The 16,382-nt window shown below is 34.9% G+C and overlaps 1 protein-coding gene across 2 annotated transcripts; it reads left to right on the top strand.

Annotated features, from left to right (window-relative positions):
* The first annotated feature begins 236 nt into the window (after window positions 1-236).
* Window positions 237-8,113, top strand: FPGT (fucose-1-phosphate guanylyltransferase). Of its 2 annotated transcripts, none has more exons than XM_047083667.1 (4): window positions 237-351; window positions 1,822-1,989; window positions 3,637-3,729; window positions 5,487-8,113. In XM_047083667.1, exons 1-4 carry the CDS (start codon window positions 270-272, stop codon window positions 6,941-6,943), a joined length of 1,800 nt encoding a protein of 599 aa, XP_046939623.1. In that variant the 5' UTR covers window positions 237-269; the 3' UTR covers window positions 6,944-8,113. The 2 variants fall into 2 exon arrangements, with proteins under 2 accessions (XP_046939623.1, XP_046939624.1); XM_047083668.1 differs by having other exon boundaries at window positions 6,304-6,470.
* The last annotated feature ends 8,269 nt before the right edge of the window (window positions 8,114-16,382 follow it).

Below are 16,382 nucleotides of genomic sequence, written 5' to 3'. Positions count from 1 at the left end.
CAGACCCGACACAGTCCGACAAATCACTAGGCGGCCATCTGCTCCAGAGACCGTTGCTAGGGAAACACGGCAAGGCTCTGCACTCTGACCCTCAGGATTTTCTCCCGGCAGGCCACCGCTCTGGGGGCGTGGTTACGTGAGTGACGCACGTAAGGGGCGGAACAGAGGCAAACCGGACCTAGGAACGGGTTACATTCTGAGGCGCATGCGTGCTGCGCCTGCCGGAGGATATCTGGAAGGCTTCAGCTGGTCTCGGGGAAAGTTTTGCTATGGCTGCTGCAAACGCGCTCTTAGGCGTAGCTCTGCGAGAAGCCACCCAGCGAAAATTGCAGAGGTTTTCAGAACTGAGAGGTAGCAAAGGGGGAACCCCAGCTTTCCCCGGCAGTGGACAGGGAGGGAACTTTACGTGCCGGGAAATTTGCTGGACTATCACTTCCGGTCTGCTCACCTTCGGCTTTATAGCTAATAACTCCGCTTGATTTTTTTATTCTTCTCTCACTGCCCTTTCTTTGCGTCATGTTGTTACTTTATTTTTTTTTACTTTATTCTTAGTAACATGTATATATATAAAACAAAGGAGAAGAAAGAAAATTATTCTGACTAGTGAGGCTATCAATCCAAGTTACACATTTGGTTAGCCTATTAACAAAAGTTACTTTAGATAAATCTAAACTGTCTAAAGCTCAGTATTTGACCATTACAAATATTATTTTAGCCTTCTCCAATCCCCTTGCCTACTTCACCAATTTGTTGCATGCTATGAATGCATACTGAGTAAAAAACAAGACATGGAAGAATTATGGGTCAAAATTTAAAAGGGGAAATTTGTATCAAATAAAATTTTTTAAAGACTGTGCTATTTGTCATTCCTTATACAACTATCTAATAAAATTAGTCATTTTTGGTGAAGTTTCTGCATTAAAAATATAAATAAAAAGATATTTAGGAATAATAGATTCTGGCTGACAAAAACTGTTAACTAATTAAAGTCTTTATTCATCTTTTTTTTTTTACCAACAAAGAGCGTCAGTTTAGCCTGTTTTTAAATGAGTGCATCAGGGACTTGGGAACTTTTCTGTTATGCAGAATTTAAGGTTATACTTCAAAGCCTTTGTAAACTTGCATGGCTCATCTTCAGGTAATAAAAAATAAAGTACCTGAATTTATAAACAGTAACATTGTAGGAATAGATCCTTGGGTTGAATCTTACTCCGCCAACAAACACTAAGTGGTCCTAATATGTGAAAATTGCTTTTCACAGCTGGAGATTCATTTATTCATTTTTTTTTAAGTTTTATTTATTTGGGGAAGAGAGCACGAGCAGGGGAGGGGCAGAAAGAGAGGGAGAGAGAGAATCCCAAACAGGCCCCGCATTGACAGTATACAGCCTGACTGGGGGTTGATCCCATGAACCTTGAGATCATGACCTGAGCCGAGATAAAGAATCTGAGGCATAGCTGACTGAGCCATCTAAGCACCCCCGTTTATTCTTTTTGTCTCCTCTTCTTATTTAAGAATTGAGGTAATTTTTAGCAAGGCAAGAATACTTCTCTTAATCAAGAAACATAGCAACTTTCAGAATATTTAAATAAATGGACTGTAGACCATGAAAGGAGCAAGTAATCTAAAAGAGGGGAAAATGCAAAATTTGTGAACAATCTTCAGTAGAAATAGTTTGAATCAAACTAGCTAGCCACTAATTATTCCGTAATTCTGAAAAGAAGTTAAGTGTATGAAGATAATTTTTCATTTTTCTTTCTAATAGGCAAATTTGTAATAGCTAGAGATTTCTGATACTCATTTCCTTGCTTTTTCACACAGGCAAACCTGTGGCAGCTGGAGAATTCTGGGACATTGTTGCAATAACAGCAGCTGATGAAAAACAGGAACTTGCTTATAAGCAACAGCTCTCAGAAAAGCTGAAAAAAAAGGAGTTACCCCTTGGAGTCCAATATCATGTTTTTGTTGACCCTGCTGGAGCCAAAATAGGTATGCTATATATAATCAGATTTATATCATAGGTTCTGAACAGAATGATTGCTGAAGAAAAGCTTTCCTATGGCTCACAGTTGATGAGCCCTATATCTTTCTACCCATAGTCTTCCCAGGCTTTAAAAATTTAATGTAAATTTACTATTTTTTAAGAAAAAGGCATAGTAACTGTTTACACATTGTGACTTACCATGAAAAACTTGCAGAATGTTATTAAGAAAAGAATATTATTTGTTTTAATAAAATTAAAACAATTTATTTTAATAAAATTTTAAAATTAATGTTAAATATTCTTTTGGACTTTATCAGTAGGGTTCTTAAGGTCCCTCCTAACTCCATAGTTTGTTCAGAGATTTACATGAAGGTTGCAAATCACTACTATATACACACACATATATATATACACACATATATGTGTGTATATACACATAAGGTATAGCTGACTTAAACTGGGTTTTGAAAGTAGTATCTATGATACTTAGGCCAGTATATATATATGTGTATATATATATACACACACACACACACACACACACATATATATATACACACACATATGTATACACACACACATATATATGTGTATACACATGTGTGTGTGTGTGTGTGTGTGTATATATATATATATATATATATATATATATGATATAATGGCCTAATATCATAGATACTACTTTCAAAACCCAGTTTAAGTCAGCTATGCCTTTTGACCTTCATTGTAAGAAAATATGTGCTATTTTTCTGGAGGCTATTTTCCATGTGATACTTAAAACTAAAGCCCCTGATACCATATGGGATATTTATATCTGATACCAGCATTGTTCTAATTAACCAGTGTTTTAATCCTCACAATGGTGCAGTCAGTACTTTAATAATTCCCATTTTATAGATGGGAATCTGAGGCACAGAATGTTAAATAACCTGCACAAAGTAACTAGTAAGTGTAGTTATGTTTAAAATGTATTTTAGGACACCAGGTTCTAAGAAAAATTTTTTTGAGTTTGTTTGTTTGTTTGTTTATTTATTTATTTAGAGACCATGAGCAGGGGAGGGGCAGAGAGAGAGAGGGACAGAATCCCAAGCAGGATCCCTGATACCAGGGCAGCCCCTGGGGTGGGGCTCGAACTCAGGACCCTTGAGATCATGTCCTGAGCCATTATGACCTGAGCCAAGGTCAAGAGTCTGACACTCAACCGACTGAACCACCCAGGTGCTCCTCTAAGAAACTTTTTAGAAAGGACATCTAACTCAAATCTTTGGTTATGTCATGTGGGGGGGGAATTATTTTAATGGGTTTTTCAGTTTGTAACTCCAAATGAATGTGTATACTTAGAGTATTCCACTGTTTCAGATTGCCTAATTTATCATTTTTCCTTTGTTTTAATTACTGTTTTCAAGAGAAGATTATAATCTCATCATTTATTACCAAGTGCTGATCTCTGGGTTTCATTTCCAATTGTTTATTTATTTAAATGCTGTAAAATGTGTATTTAACTTGATTCTTTTGCCTCTACCTTTGCTCTCTGCCTACTTAATTATAGCTAAAGGCCATATCCTCAAAGTTATAACACCAAACCTTACCATAATAACAAATTTTCAGCAGGTTTCTAAGAAATAAGTTGTGGTTTTACTTTCATTTTTAAGGAAATGGAGGATCCACACTTTGTGCCCTTCGATGTTTGGAAAAGTTATATGGAGATAAATGGAATTCTTTTACCATCCTATTAATTCATTCTGGTAAAGTTACACATTTTCTTTTTTCCAATTTACATTTTATCTTTGATATCTTAGGGACTTTTTTCTACCTTGTTTTTTAAATTTTTGTCTTTGAAGTTACTCTTCTTTGAAAATAAATATTTCATGTTTTTCTTGATTATTTTAAAGTTATAAGCAGCATAATGTTTTTTAACAAATTTATCTTTTGGAATGTATATAGAAAATTATTTACCGAAGATAGAACTTATCAAAATATGAACATTTCTCAGTAATGCTTTAAAAGGAATTGTTGTAGGGGAGAGGCTGGTTTAGCACTGTGATTTCCAGACTTTACCAAAACCTTCTATCATGCATTTTTATCTGATTATTGGTGGCAAAAGTCTTTAATGCTTAAAAGAATTTAAAAATAAAAGAAAAAGTGGTGACAAAACATGGAGATGACAAAAAAGTATGTAAGAGGAAGAGTCACACACAAAAGAAAACATTATAAAGCAGACAAATAGGAAATAAATAATCTCAGAATAAAGATTGTTTTTTTTTTTTAATTCAGTAAATGTAGTTGTATGAAAATCTTGGTTACATGAAAACCTCCACTCTTCTCTACTGGGGGCTGATGAAAACTTTATTATGGACTGGCACCAGTCCAGGAACAGATATTTTAGAACTACTCATCTATATGACTTCCAAGGCATTTTTCATTTCTTATAGTTTATATACAGAACAATGATTCTTTGTAAAGATAATACCAAGTAAAGCATCCAAGTTCTGATTTAGACTAACTCTAAAAAAGTAGAAAAATTCAAATATATAGCTTTATTCTGGAACCAATATGATTATCAATTAATAAAAATTAAGTTAGACACTCAAAATACATAATTAGAAAGAGGTAATTCTTACAATTCTAAACTTAAGTTTTGGCTAGTCTTTGGAAAAGGAAAAAAGTAGAAAGCATTAACTCTCATTTGCTGAACAACATACTCTGTGCCAAGTGCTCTACATAAAAGAAGATAAAGCAAGTATTACTCTTCATTTGCTGATTTGGAGTAAGTAAACCCAAGGATAAGCAATTAAAAAGTGGTGAACCAGAGTTTGAACCTATTTTTGTCTACTCTACTATGTAATGTTGCCTCTCATTATAATTAGTTACATAAAAATGATGTAAGCTATTTAATGTACCTAAGAGAACATGCTTTTCAAGGAATTAAGAAGTCATAAGATTCATTTTAGAGGGAAAAAGCCTGTTCAAATGAAAAACAAATATACATTTTAAAATGCTTTTAAGTAAACGCACCTTTATTTCCTTTGAGTGGATGTAATAATTTGAGGAAAGACACAGCATCTGGTAATTACAGTTTAATGATTATATTTTGGATTGGTATATTAGTTTTTTTGTGACTTTTTTCCCCTCTATGAAGTGCGTACCAAATGTAGGAGTTTAAATGTCGTGGAATTTACGGTTTGAAATGTAGATATAAGACCATGTTTTAGCCCATGGTCCTGTTTACTAGTTGTGCAGTTGATTCAAAACAATTCGCAGCCTCTGAAGTATAATAGAATTCTTTCTTAATCTAAAATTGCGTTATATCAAATCACTTGAGGAGAATTGTTCTTTGAATTTGTAATCTGGAATTTACTATTCTTTTCTGAGTTACAGTAATGCATTATATACATTAAATATCTTTAGAGATATTTTGAGTTGTCACCGATGCCCCTGGGTTTTTAAAATCTTACAGTTTTGTAAACATTTTAAAACAGTTATTTTGTTTAATTTTATATAGGTGGTTACAGCCAACGCCTTCCAAATGCAAGTGCTCTGGGCAAAATTTTCACTGCATTACCTTTCGGTAACCCCATTTATCAGATGTTGGAATTAAAACTAGCCATGTACATTGATTTCCCCTCACATATGAAACCTGGGATTCTGGTTACTTGTGCAGATGATATTGAACTTTATAGTGTTGGAGAATGTGAGTTTATTAGATTTGACAAACCTGGCTTTACAGCTTTAGCTCATCCTTCTAGTTTGACTGTTGGTACCACACATGGAGTATTTGTCTTAGAACCTTTTAATTATTTAGAATATAAAGACCTTGAATACAGGTGTTGCCATCGTTTCCTTCATAAGCCCAGCGTAGAACAGATGCATCACTTTAATGCTGTGTGTAGACCTGGAAATTTTTCTCACCAGGACATGGCTGGGGGTGACACTACCCCTCTTAAATTAGAGTCTGAGTATGTCTACACGGACAGCCTATTTTACATGGATCATAAAACAGCAAAAAAATTACTTGCTTTTTATGAAAAAATAGGCACATTGAACTGTGAAATTGATGCCTATGGAGACTTTCTGCAGGCTTTGGGACCTGGAGCAACTGTGGAGTACACCAGAAACACATCAAATGTCACTAAAGAAGAGGCAGAGTTGACAGACATCAGGCAGAGAATATTTCATCTTCTGAAAGGAACCTCATTAAATGTTGTGGTTCTTAATAAATCCAAATTCTATCACATTGGAACAACTGAAGAATACTTGTTTCATTTTACTTCAGATAGCAGTTTGAAGTCAGAACTTGGCTTGCAGTCCATAGCTTTTAGCATCTTTTCTACAACACCAAAATGCTCTGGTAACACATCCTGTATCATTCAAAGTATACTGGATTCAGGATGTTCTGTGGCAACTGGCTCAGTTGTGGAGTATTCTAGATTGGGGCCTAATGTTTCAGTTGGGGAAAACTGCATTGTTAGTGGTTGTTCTGTCATAACAGAAGCTGTCCTGCCTGCAGATTCTTTTGTGTGTTCCTTAAGCTTGAAGATGAATGGATACTTGAAGTATTCAACTATGGCTTTTGGAGTGCAAGACAACTTGAAAAGGAATGTTAAAACATTGTCAGATATAAAGTTACTTCAATTCTTTGGAGTCTGTTTCTTGTCATGCCTAAATATTTGGAATCTGAAAGTTACAGAGGAACTGTTCTCTGGAAACAAGACACGTTTAAGTTTGTGGAATGCTCGTATTTTCCCAGCTTGTTCCTCTTTGAGTGATTCAGTTACAACATCCCTAAAAATGTTAAATGCTGTACAGAACAAATCAGCATTCAGCCTGAATAAGTATAAACTGTTGTCCATTGAAGAAATGCTTATCTACAAAGACGTAGAAGACATGATAACTTATAGGGAGCAAATTTTTCTAGAAATTACTTTAAATAGAAAACAGTTTGATTTAGAGGCATCTTAAATATTATATATACCTTACCTTTCTTGATAGAGCAAGATTGCAAATAGAAGAGTTTTCTGTAGGCTTTTGTTTGTTTTACTGAAGTGAATTAATGAAAATTACATTAATGTAATTGCTATAGCATAATATTAATAACAAAATCAAACATTTTTGATGAAAGAATATTTCAAGGCTGTAAGTTCAGAAAAGGGTTTTTTTGATATTACTATTTTAATTTTCTTTTAATAAAAACGGGTTTGTGGAGCATTGTTGTGTTCATATAGTACACAAGAAGTTTTAGATGATTTTCTAAACATACCTTTTTCCATCTTCTTTTTGGGCTTTGGTTTCAGTACAGGTCTACGTGTTAACTGGCATAGTACTAGTATAGTAGTATACTATAGCATATACTAGCAGTACAGTAGTAGAACATAGTAGTCCTATTCTGATGAACTGATAAAAATGGTATACATACAATAGGGTCTTCAAAGAACACTGTAGGAATTGAAATACTTTTTTGGAAACAAATTCATAGCTTACAAATTCAGATGAAAACAATGCTTCCAATATTGTGATTATTTAATTAACAAGTAATTAGATAGAGATAGCTCTGGAATTGATGATAAAAATCTATCTCATTTATTGCTCTTGCCAAAGTGAAACTAAAAGTGTTTATGTGATATTTTACCTTATAAACTTGGACATATGTTTCTATATCTTAAAATTTTCCTAAATTTCCATCCATACAAAAGCATACACATACACAAAACTCTAATATCTGTATGTGGAAAACCCTAGGAATAATTGGGATTCATTGATAATCATAAAAGTTTATTTGGGGCATTATTTGCAATCTCTTTTTAACCCCTTTAATGGAACTATTAAGTTACCAGATGGGCTGATTTTACTTTCTTTTTCTTACTTTTTGTCCTTGTACTGGTGATGATACTGAGAAGCAATAATTGACCGAAAGGTAAGCAGCAGGAAGGAGGCAGAAAAATTAAAAAATGAGAAAACTTACTGATGATAGACAGCTTCAAGAAAATAAAAATAGACTGGAATCTCAACTTATGTGCTGCTATTTTGCTATAAGCATGCACGTGAAATGTCTTTATGTCAAAGTCTGATAAAAATTAGAGAAATGATTTGTCAATTTTGTGTTTTAACATGAATAAACTGAAATCCGAACTAGTCTGTGCTTCTTTTGTTTATATATTAATATGTCAATATGAAAATAACTGGTAAACCAGAAGTGGCTTGCCTGCCACCATTATTAGGCTATTTTATGTGTTTCATTTTGGTTTGGGGTTTTGTTTTATTTTCTTTTAAGGTTCTTCCCAAGGAGGAAATACAGATACATGATAGCTACTCTTTGGCATTTACTGATTTACTTGCAGAGCTTTCAGAGGATGTTGTATGTCTGTTATTGATTAAATGTTTAATACTGTATTTCACCTAATGTAAAGTACTATCAGTTATTAAAAATTACTGTTATTTTATGTTCCACTAAAGAGAAAACACTACCAAGAAAAATGTGAATCAATGCTTCCTTTTTTCCTTGGAGTTTTTATATTTATTTATTGAAAATCCTTTTTAAATGCACTTAAATAAAGATTTTTTATTATTTAATCCTCTCACACATACATATAAAAGGAACAAAAAGTGACATATTGACATATAGTTAAGACTTTTCTAAAACTTTACATTCAGTTTCAAACTCTTCTGAAACACTTTTCAACCCAAAAGTTATTAATATCCATGTGCTTCTACCCAGTACCATGTTCTGTGCTATCAAAGGTATTGGTAAAGCCGTATGCCCTAAGAGTGCCATCAGCACAATGCTATCTGGATTGCCTCAAAACCATCAACACCAGATACCTGTCCTGTAAGTTTTGATGCTGTTTCTTTACTATTTGGCAAAATTTCAAAGTTGTATTTGTGCTGTAGTATAATCATGTGTCTCTCTAGAAGGTAGGTGGCTTCTATTCAAAGTCAGTGGGAGGTTTCTGACAAATTGGTGGTCACTATTTTAATCATAATTCTGCACAGTGTATGGATTCTAGTTGCTTTGAAATGTTATCTGTTGGAAAGAATTTGATATTGTCTCTTGCCTTGAGATGCATTTTTTGGGGTTTAGTATCACACATGTTTCCTGAACGGGTACCCTGACTCAACCAAAGTGATAGTCCCATGCATATATAAGTAAAAAGTTGAACATTTCCTCTTGATATCATTTTTATTTCATAAGGTAACAGGATTTAAATTTCATATATTTCCAAGATTTGTGAAGGATGGTTGTTATTTGTAACTAAATAGAATCCATAAACTTGTTGATTACTTAATATGAACAATGACCAAGGAAGGCATGGGGAAAAGAAATCCAACATTTGGTATTAATCTTCTACCTCAGCCATTTATTCTAGAAACTAAGCAAAACAGTACTAACGTGTGCATCAGTATATGCTGAGTTGAAGTAAAGCTTCAAATATCCAAGTGATGCTGAAAATCACACACACAAAAAAAAGATAGTATTAATCCAGAATTAATTCCTATAATCTGTGATGATCTATTCATGTTTTGAAGCTAAGCAACTTCCGTATTTATATTAATATTACCAAATTCAGCATAGAGCCAAAATCAGAATGTATGCAAAATGTATGTATGATTGTCACAGACAGCCAGAAACCGGTTTGCTACACACAATCAGGGATGCCATTTATATACACAGTGATGTCCTTTGGACTTGAGTAGCTTAGAAGCCCATAGTTTAGGCATTTTGATGTAGTCAAGCAGAATTAAGATGGAAAGAAAATGTTTTTAATTTTCTCAGAATTGTCTAAAGGATTTCAGATGCCTTCTTTTTTGTTTAGCGAAGTGAAACAAGTTTTCACCTATATCAAGAACTAAATTATTCTTACTAAAGGATCAAGACCTTTGTAAATTTACTTGAAACGTACCTTGTTTAAAAATTTATTTAGTACAAGAGAAAAAACTGAAGTAACTTAGCTTCTAGTTTACTTTAAATCTTTTGAGCATCTAAAATTTTGTTTAGACAATGACAATTTCTATTGAGGTTGAAGAACACAACTTTTGTGTTGAACTCTATATAACTTACTAGTGTTCATACTCTTAATTGTTTATATTTACAGACATTTCTGACTTTTTTTATAAATGAGGGGCAAAATATCAGTCTCATCAGAGAAAGAAACAGTCCTTGTTTCCTTAGCAGAGCTGTCTACATGAACTACAACAAACAAAACTTGGCACATCATTCAACTTACCAGTTCGGCTGTAGTCTAGTAGATCACAATTTGGGGTCAAGTTAAAGATGTAAATAAAAGATCTGCAAAACAGTATGGAGATTCCTCAAAAATGTAAAATTAGAACTACCCTACAATTTAGCAATTGCATACTAGTTATTTACCAAAGAAAATAAAAATGCTAACACAAAGGGATACATGCACCCCAATGTTTATAGCAGCATTATCTACAATAGCCAAACTATGGAAATAGCCCAAGTGTCAATCACCTGATGTGTGTGTGTGTAGTGGAATATTACTCAACCATAGAAAAGAATGAAATCTTGCCATTTGCAACAACATGGATAGAGCCAGAGAGTGTTATGCCAAGCGAAATAAGAGAAAGACAAAACACGATATGCTTTCATTCATATGTGGAATTTAAGAAACAAAACAAACGGGCATAGGGGAAAAAGGAGGGAGAGGCAAACCAAGAAAAAGACTCTTAACTATGGAAAACAAGCTGATGGTTATCAGAGGGGAGGTAGGCAGAGGGATGGGCTAAGTACATGATGGGCCTTAAGGAGTGCACTTCTTGGGATGAGCACTGGTTGTTGTATGGAAGTTTAGAAACCCTAAATTGTACACCTGAAACTAATATTACACTGTATATTAACTAACTGGAATTTAAATAAAATGGGCAGAGGGTTTGAACAGACACTTCTTTTCTTGTCCTGAAGCTTCAGCCTCTGGGGCAGGCTTCAGGTTTGGCACACATCTAGTGGCCTACCAAACTATGCTCTCAAGGAACATAGACAATGGATCCCATCTTATCACTCCCTGCCTGCCGTGCTTCAAGTCACCAGTATCTCCCACAAAAGAGCTTATACACTTGTGTGGACCCCTAGTTTTGCAACTCCTGCCCAAAGGACACCTCCAGATTGCCTGGGTCTGGTGACTCGTGGGGCTAATGCTTTCCAGTCCCACAAGAGTATACTATTAAAAGCTGCAGCCTGAGGGTCTGGCCCCTAGTCAGCCTGAATCTAAGCACTGAGATTCTCCCCTATGGGACACTGAGAGGTTTGGCACATCCTCAACTGCTAGGATTATTAAAAATATAATAGGTTACATAGACAAGCACAAAGGGGTGAGAGAAAACCAAGAGCTGGGGCAGAGTTGAACAATATGCTTCACCTCCTACATTAGGCCACTTTTTTGACTGAGGTGTTTGTTTTATCTCCTGCATGTAAACCAACACAGAGAGTCAAGCAAAATGAAGAAACAAATGTGTTCCAAATAAAAGAATGATATTAAACCCCAGAGGGGAAAATGATGAAACAGAGATGAGTAATTTACCTGATGAAGAATTCAAAATAATGGTTAGGAAGATAGATTGCTCACTGAACTGGAGGGTAAAATGGGTGAACACATTCAACAAAGAGATGAAAAGTATAAGAAAATACCAAACAGAAGTCACAGAGCTGAGGAATAAAATATCTGAACTGAAAAATGCAATAAAGAGGTTCAACAGCAGACTAGATGAAGCAGAAAAAAAGGATCAGTTAACTGATAAACAGTGCAATGGAGCAACAATCAGAGCAATAACAGCAAAAAGAAGGGAAAAAATGAAGAAAAATTAAGGGACTAAAAGGACAACACCAACTGAACTAATATTCAATTTATAGGTCTCCCAGAAGGAGAGGAGAAGGGGAAAGGAGGCAGAAATCTTATCTGAAGAAATAATGGCTGAATATTTTCCTAACCTAGAGAAGGAAACAGACATCCAGATCCAGGAAGCCTAGAGTGTTCCAAATAAGATGAACCAAAAGAGATCCACACCAAGACATATTATAATTAAAATGTCAAAAGTTAAAGACAAGGAAAGAATTTGAAAAGCAGCAAGAGAAAAATAATTTGCTACATACAAGGGAAACTCCATAAGACCTTAAGCAGATTTTTCAGCAGAAGCTTTATAGGTCAGAAGGCAGTGGCACAATATAGTTGAAGTGCGAAAAGAAAAAATAAATCCAACCAAGAATACTCTGCCCAGAAGTTATCATTCAGAATTGAAGGAGAGCTAAAGAGGTTTCTGGACAAGCAAAAACTAAAGGCGTTCATCACCATTAAACTGGCCTTACAAGATATGGTAAAGGGACTTCATTAAGCTGGAAAATGTGTGAAAGAATAAATTTCGCTGGGAAGGTAAATATATAGTAAAAATAGTGAATTAATCACTTTTAAAGCTAGTTTGAAGCTTAAATGACAAAAAGTAGTAAAATAACTATGTGATACATCACATTAACAAAATGAAGGATAAAAATTACATGATCATCTTAGGAGATGCTGAAAAAGCTTTTGACAAAATTCAGCATCCCTCTATCATATTTTACGATAGTGATTTAGGTACTAAGGGAATATACCTCAGCATAATAAAGATGATTTGTTTTTGTTTGGTTGTTTTTTTTTTAATATTTATTTATTTTTGAGAGACAGAGCATGAGCAGGGAAGGGGCAGAGAGAGTGGGAGACACAGAATCTGAAGCAGGCTCCAGGTTCTGAGCTGTCAGCACAGAGCCCAACGCGGGGCTCAAGCTCACAAACTGCAAAATCATGACCTGAACCGAAGTTGGATGCTTAACCCACTGAGCCATCCAGACGCCCCTAAGACCATTTGTGAACAGAGCTAACATCCTACTCAGTAGTGAGCAACTGAAAGCTTTTCCTCTAAGATCAGGAATAGGACAAGGATGTCCACTCTTGTCATTTTTATTTAACATATATTGGAAGTCGTAGAGCAATTCAGGAAGAAAAAGAAATAAAATGTATATAAGTTAGAATGCAAGTAAAACTCTCACTATTTGTAGAGACACAATACTATGTATAGAAAAATCCCAAAAACTATAGCAAAAAAAAAAAGATTAGAATAAATGAAATCAGTAAAATTGCAGTATACAAAATTAATATATAAAAAATATGTTGTGTTTCTATACATTGATATCAAACTATCAGGGAAATTAAGAAAATAATCCCATTTACAACTGCACCAAAAAGAATGAAATACCTAGGAATGAGTTAATGAATTTAACCAAGGAGGTGAAAGACTTTTATATTGAATACTGTAAGATATTGGTGAACAAAATTGAAAAGTCATAATGGAAAGTTATCCCATGCTTATGGATTCTAAGAATTGACGTTGTTAAATGCCCATACTACCCAAAGCAATCTACATATTCAGTGTAATCCCTATCAAAACTCCAATGGCAGTTTCTACAGAAATATGACAATCTTAAAATGTGTATGGAACTGCAGAGAACCTCTAATTACTAAAGCATTCTGGGGAAAGAAGAAGAAAGTTGGAGGCATCATGCCTTCTGATTTCAAACTATATTACAAAGCTGTAGTAATCAAGGCATTATGGTATTGGCATAAGAGCAAACACATAGATCAATGGAACAGAATACAGCCCAGAAATATATCCATGCATATATGGTAAATTAAGTTATGATAAAGGAGCCAAGAACATACAATGGGGAAAGAACAGTCTCTTCAATAAATAGCGTAGGGAAAACTGGACTACTATCTCAAACCACACACAAAAATTAACTCAAAATGAATTTAAAAATTGAATGTAAGACCTAAAATCATAAAAATCCTAGAAGAAAGCATAGGCAAGTAAACTTTTCAAAATAGGTCTTGGTGATAATTTTTCAAATCTGACACCTAAAGCGAAAGCAACAGAATTAAAAAAAATAAATAAATAAGTGAGACTGTATCAATATATAAAACCTCTGCATAACAAAGCAAACTGTCAATAAAATGAAAAGGCAACCTACTAAATAGGAGAGAACACTTGCAGATTATATATCTGATAAGGTGCTTACATCCAAAATATATAGTTTCCCTTCAGGTGTTTGAGGATTTTTTTTAAGTAATCTCTGCACCCAGTGTGGGCCTTGAATTCACAATCCTGAGATAAAGAGTTGCACGATGTACCAACTGAGCCAGCCAGGCACCCTATCCAAAATACATAAAGAACTCAGAGGGGCGCCTGGGTGGCGCAGTCGGTTAAGCGTCCGACTTCAGCCAGGTCATGATCTCGCGGTCCGTGAGTTCGAGCCCCGCGTCAGGCTATGGGCTGATGGCTCAGAGCCTGGAGCCTGCTTCCGATTCTGTGTCTCCCTCTCTCTCTGCCCCTCCCCCGTGCATGCTCTGTCTCTCTCTGTCCCAAAAATGAAATAAACGTTGAAAAAAAAAATTAAAAAAAAAAAAGAACTCAGAAAATCTCAGAAAAACAATTCAGTTTAAAGATGAGCAGAGGATCCAAATAGATATTTTCCCAAAGAAGACATGCTTATGACCAACAGATTTTTGAAAAGATGCTCAACATCATTAATTATAAATGAAATGCAAATCAAAACCATAATACAGTATCCCTTCACACCTGTTAGAATGTCTATTATCAAAAAGACAAAAACAAGTGTTGACAAGGATGTAGAGAAAAACGAATGAGGGACGCCTGGGTGGCTCAGTTGATGGAGCGTCTGACTTCAGCTCAGGGCATGATTTCACGCCTGCCGGGTTCAAGCCCCACGTCGGGCTCTGTGCTGACAGCTCAGAGCCTGGAACCTGATTTGGATTCTGTGTCTCCCTGTTCCTCCCCTGGTCTCAATCTCTTTCTCTCCCTCTCAAAAATAAATAAACATTAACTTTAAAAAAAAAAAGAAAAAGGAATGATTGTGCACTGTTGGTGGTAATGTGAATTGTTGCAACCACTATGGAAAACAGTATGAAGTTTCCTCAAAAAGTTAATAGACCTATAATATGATCCAGCAATTCTACCCCTGGGTATTTATCTAAAGAAAATGAAAACACTAACTCAAAAAGATATATGGACCCTCATGTTTATTGCAACATTATTTATTATAACCAAGATATGGAAACAATCTATCCATCGAGGGGTGAATGGATAAAGAAGTTGTGATACACACACACACACACACACACACTCACACAAACATACACACCATGGGATATTATTCAACTGGAAAAAGAAAAAAAAAGAAATCTTGCCTTTTGTGCCAACATGGATAGAACTTGAGAGCATAATGCTAAGTGACATAGTGAGAGAAAGACAAAAACTGTGATCTCACTATAGGTGGACAAAAACACCTCAAAAATACAGAGAACGGGAACAAATTGGTGGTTGCCAGAGGTGGGGGGTAGGTGTGGGCCAAATGGATGAAGGGAGTCAAAAGGTACAAACTTCCATTTATAAAATAATGTCATGGGAATGTAATGAAAAGCAGGGCAACTCTAATTAGCAGTACTGTATTTCATATTAGAAAGTTGATAGGAGAGTAGATCTTAAAAGTTCTGTCACACAAACAAAAATTTTGTAACTATGTATGGTAACAGATGTTAACTAGACTTATCATGGTGATATTTTGCAATATATACAAATATAAAATTATCATGTACTATACCTGAAACTAATGTAATGTATGTCAGTTATATACCTCAAAACAAAAAAAAATGCACTAAAAATTGTAGTAAAAGGTTAATAAAAGCTTTGAGTTCCCTACCACAGTGATATTTTCAAGAACAGGAGGTGAAGGGGAAAAATGCCTGTAAATTAGTCTTTATTATCATCCACCTGTAAAGCAGCTTGATTATTTATTTGTGTCTAAAGATGTTCATCCCAAAGGCATTATTGTCCATACAAGTAAATGATTGAAGCTAACAGACTTAATGTTTCCTTCTGGGCTGGTTGGACAAATAGTCTATCTCTTGAAGCCTCTGGCTGCAGGAATCTAGTAGACTTCCAAAGTATAAAATTCAACCATTCAAACAGAGCAATTCATCTCTGATTGCTGCAGACTGGTGTAATCCATCTGCTACTGTCATTTCTCAGCTCTCCGTGCCTAAATTATATTCCTTCAATTGTGCTTAAATGCATTGCTAAAACAATCTAAATTCTAATGTCTGTATTTTGGGCACTGTTTGATGGTGTGTTACTGATCTGCTTGTTGAATCTCCAGCCTCCTTAAAGGCTCCTAAAAGCTTTGCTACAACCAACATTTTGTGGTAATATGAATGATTTTTTAAATCTTTTTTTTTTCACTAGTACCCACTCTTTTCTCTCTGCAGAACATTCAGATGGTTCAAGTTGGTTTTCATTTACCACTTCATTGTAGGAGAGTATCACGTTGCCCAGAAAAGAA

This window comes from Lynx rufus, unplaced genomic scaffold (genome assembly GCF_022079265.1).
Source record: "Lynx rufus isolate CCGP_SWC_20201006 ecotype Redwood Valley unplaced genomic scaffold, mLynRuf1.p SCAF_2, whole genome shotgun sequence".
Taxonomy (NCBI): Eukaryota; Metazoa; Chordata; class Mammalia; order Carnivora; family Felidae; genus Lynx; species Lynx rufus.
The sequence above is the reverse complement of the archived record's forward strand: the minus strand, read 5'-3'. Positions and strand labels throughout refer to the sequence as shown.